The sequence below is a fragment of the Cicer arietinum genome, chromosome 2 (assembly GCF_000331145.2).
Source record: "Cicer arietinum cultivar CDC Frontier isolate Library 1 chromosome 2, Cicar.CDCFrontier_v2.0, whole genome shotgun sequence".
NCBI lineage: Eukaryota > Viridiplantae > Streptophyta > Magnoliopsida > Fabales > Fabaceae > Cicer > Cicer arietinum.
Genome location: NC_021161.2, coordinates 36,345,415 through 36,349,476, shown reverse-complemented (window position 1 = coordinate 36,349,476; position 4,062 = coordinate 36,345,415). Strand labels below are relative to the sequence as shown.

Genomic DNA, 4,062 nt, shown 5'->3' with positions numbered 1-4,062 from the left:
TGTTAACCACTTCTCAGCCTTTGTTGGTTGTTCAATTTGATGTAACTTTTTGGGTTATTCTTAGTACATCTTGTGCTTTGAATAATAACTTTTAAATTTCTCTTTATAAAATCGATTCCACCAAATAAATCTCAAGCCCAATAAATGAGAATAGTGTTAGGTAGTTGACAATTAATGTAAAACTTCGTTGAATCTATATGGCATGCATCAAAGATGTAATAATAAAACAAAAATCAATATAATGAATACACATTTGTACGAGTTCAGCTCATATTGTTGTTTAGTCACCAAAAAGAAAACTCATGTTGATCCTTGATTGGATTTCACTCAAAGGCTAGGCCGTGACAATCCTTAGGTAACCACCACATAATCATTTGCATAAACGCCTAATGCACAAATTTTGAGGCCTACCATTTGCCTACTAAAGACAAACGGAAAATCAATTTAATTATCATACGACTTTAGTCACCCAATACATTAACACCAAGAAGAGTATCTGTCTTCAATAAGTTCACCATAAGAATATGGCAAATGATATCATGCATTCATAAATTCTTGTGTAACTAAGAATTAAGAAATGTAGGCACAATCAAAGACCACTGTTCTCTTTCTCGAGTGTTCTTTTTGGATGAGTTGGAATTGTAGCATCAACTTCAGGCTCCTTTCTATTGATCGATGATTCATCTTGCTTACTAGCATTTCTGTCCCCCAATGGAATGCTTGTATTTGATGACCCTTGCTTTTGCATGGCCCGTGGTATTCTTAAAGGTATTTTTGTGTCCATAATGTTAATCTCAGGCTTCGGTGGAATGGAAGCATTTTCAAATTTAGAAGGATGCATTTTTTGTGGTATATCCACATATATATTTGTTTCACTAACGTTATTCTTCTCTTTCTTGGGGACATCAGGATTATCAGACTGCGAGGAAGATGGTGGTGGCTCTGTAACAAGAACTATCGCGGACTTGCGCCATTTCTTTCTCTGGTTAACCTTTGGGGCATTTGATTTAGCCTGCAAAGAAAAAAATAATAGTTAACACAGGTACAAGTTATGAAGCACTAACACGGTTACCAACTAAGATCATTACCACATAGACACCGATAATAGTACGGGAGAATATAAGTCATTGAATGTAACCAGATGGACCATTGTCGTATTATACAATAATGACATTCGCACTTAGACAGATAATAATACGAGAAAATGTAAGTGATTGAATGTAACCCACATGCATGGATGCAGAGTAAGACCTCTCTTAGACCAAGCAAAAAACAAACATTAAACAACCATTGGCACAATATAAGGAACCATTTTGAATTACATGCAGTTTTCATGCATGCAATAAATGACAAAATTAATGATTCAGTTCAGACGAATTTTAATAATGTATAAATATATTTGACATTGAAAAGGAAAAAGCTGACACGCACCAGTTTATTTCCAATGTCAGAGAGAGGTTTTCTTGGCCCATTATCACTCTTGGCTTCAGCAGGCCCCTCAACCAGTGCACCTTGAAGCAACTCAGCACCTTGAGTAGCAAGAAGGCGCTCTTTATCTGCTTCATCAATACCAGAATCACTTCCAGTCCCTTCAACAGATACTGATTGTGTTCCCTCATTGGAGACCGATCCCCTGTTGGCACACTTGGTTTCCCGGCAACCACACGAACTTCCACAACCAACTCCCAAGACTCTGCACGCGCATTTTGATGTCTTGCAAGACGATTGTTTGCTACAAGAGCAGCAAACATCTGATGCAGTTTCTCTAGATGGACCACCATCTGGTGCTTCGGTTGGAATATCCCGTGCTTCTGCCGAAATATCTTTGACATCATCTGAACTGATATTGGAATGGATTTTTTCCGTGCTTGAATGTTCACCGCCTTTAGATTTTCTTTTCCTACCAGGCAATTTTGCAGACTCTACCCATTCATCATCGGTTGCATCTACAACATAGTCATCTGATTCTGCATCTGATATTTCCATATCCTCAAATAACATGGTAGATCGTCGGTTTTCCTATTTGATAACCAATGAATCATTATCAATAGAAGCCACAAATCAAAATTTAACTATCGATGAAATGTGTTGGCAACACCTACCAACTTGCGTAAGTCATAATGATGTCCTCCAACATAATATTCTGAGTATTGCTTCTCCCTCTGTGACGAAGTTACAAAGATTATTGTAAAAAAAAAAAAGTATGGCCAGTGCGACATAATTTGTAACTTCCATTTGGATAAAAAGATAAAGTATGGACAATAACACATTAACGACATATACTTGGTTACTTCAATTTGGAAAGGAGAAAAGTTTATCTCAGAATATTGTTAAAATCCAGGTTGCATTGCAAAATCTATTTCTAATGCTTAATCTTGAGATGTGGAGATAGGCCAAACATACTAACCAGCAACCTCAATTGATGATCAAGTCCGTCCCTCTGCTTTTTCAACTGTTCAAGTGAACGAATTAGACTAACTATTTTTTGCTTTAGATCTTGTATTTCCATGTCCTTATCTCTGCAGATAAATTCTTTTTCTCGCAATGAACACCTGAGATAAAGAAAAGCAGACAAAAATCCATTCAAGTCACTAAAGACAACTAATGAGCTACTTGAGATTTGACTAGTGTTGCATTTTAGTAGAATATCACTAATGTGACGACTTTTACAAACCATCTTAGTTAAACTTGAATCGCTGAAAGGTAAATAGACTTGAAGATGAGCTACTACCTAGAGGAGGATGCTAGATTGAACAAATAGTTCATCAAATTCTTGGCATCAGCAAGTGACCGGACTTGGTTCCAACGTCCCTTGCCACTGAAAATCCGTTCCCGCTCTTCTGCCTCTGACAACTGAGATGCCATGGACACTAGTGTTGTAGAAGAAGTGGCAAGCATATTTTCAAGGGCAAAAATTCTTGAATTTCTTGCACCAGGAGACATTGATACATCACTCCTATATTGAAGTTATAAGGGTTAATATTTAATATATAGATGGGGAAAAGGAAAATTAACAAAGGCGTAATATTTATGATAAAACAGTTTCCATATTTATCTTAATGTTACTAAAACAGAAAAACTTCAGATCTTTATTTGTTTTTATTAATACCAGGCCCCTAATTTGAAATAAATAAGAAAACAAAGTGTTTTGTGTATGTATATAAGATATAAGATAAGAGAAACTAATCATAAGAGAAAATACAAGGTACTCTTAACATGATAGATGAAAGAATAACGATGTGGTAAGATAATCTATCAAATACATTTGCAATCAGTCAGATAAACTGTATTGTACAATAATTAATGGATTCGTGATGTTTTTACCCTGTATTGTTTAGCCTCATCATCTCTGCTTCTTCTTTTAACCTGGCACTCTCCTTGGCCATTTCAGCCCTCCTGAAATGAATAGTAAAAATTAAATGATTATGAGTAAACCTCTACACTAAGAGCAGAAACAAAAAAGCATTTCACTCGTATACTGAGCTGCATATCAGCTGCACTACAATCACGGGGTACCACAAACAACAAAAGTTAAGCACAGTTTTCCGTTCTCTTTGAAAAAATTCAAAACGTTCATTTCACTTTAAAGGTTAAATTGGCATAAGTTATACCTATAGATATCAAAAGGAAGCAGGGAGCTTTCAGAAATCTTAGCCTTTACCAAATTATCCAACCATATGTTCGTTAGATTTAATCAGGAAATCTGCCATTTCAATATAGAGGTTTAAGATGAAGAATCTAAAAAGAGAATAGCACATACACTTCCATTTGACGTTGATACTCTGAACGTACTTCATGCACTCGGACAGTGACTTCAAGTTCATGCTCTATTGCCTGCATCAAAGCCTTAAAACAGAAAAAATATACATCAAGTAGAGGCAACCAAAACCCCCCTAGAAATCAAGCATATAATATAATAATATACTATATAATACTTAGCAACATAGAGCACAAATCAACATTCACAAACTTAGGAGTACCTGAATTCCTGGACCATTCCCGCTGATACCTGTTTATATAAGAAAAAAAATGGGAGTTATTAGTGAAAAGCTCACTAAATAG

The 4,062-nt window shown here is 35.8% G+C and overlaps 1 protein-coding gene across 1 annotated transcript in view; it reads right to left on the bottom strand.

Annotated features, from left to right (window-relative positions):
* Window positions 1-203: 203 nt before the first annotated feature.
* The window catches only part of LOC101503802 (kinesin-like protein KIN-4C), a 10,168-nt gene continuing 6,309 nt past the window's right edge, over window positions 204-4,062 (bottom strand). Inside the window, exons 20-27 of the mRNA XM_004490392.4 lie at window positions 3,981-4,009; window positions 3,761-3,846; window positions 3,325-3,396; window positions 2,732-2,956; window positions 2,408-2,552; window positions 2,103-2,162; window positions 1,432-2,019; window positions 204-1,012 (exon numbers count right to left, since the gene is read on the bottom strand). Coding sequence (XP_004490449.1) covers window positions 590-1,012; window positions 1,432-2,019; window positions 2,103-2,162; window positions 2,408-2,552; window positions 2,732-2,956; window positions 3,325-3,396; window positions 3,761-3,846; window positions 3,981-4,009 — 1,628 coding nt within the window. The 3' untranslated portion in view covers window positions 204-589. The remainder of the gene's footprint in view (window positions 1,013-1,431; window positions 2,020-2,102; window positions 2,163-2,407; window positions 2,553-2,731; window positions 2,957-3,324; window positions 3,397-3,760; window positions 3,847-3,980; window positions 4,010-4,062) is intronic.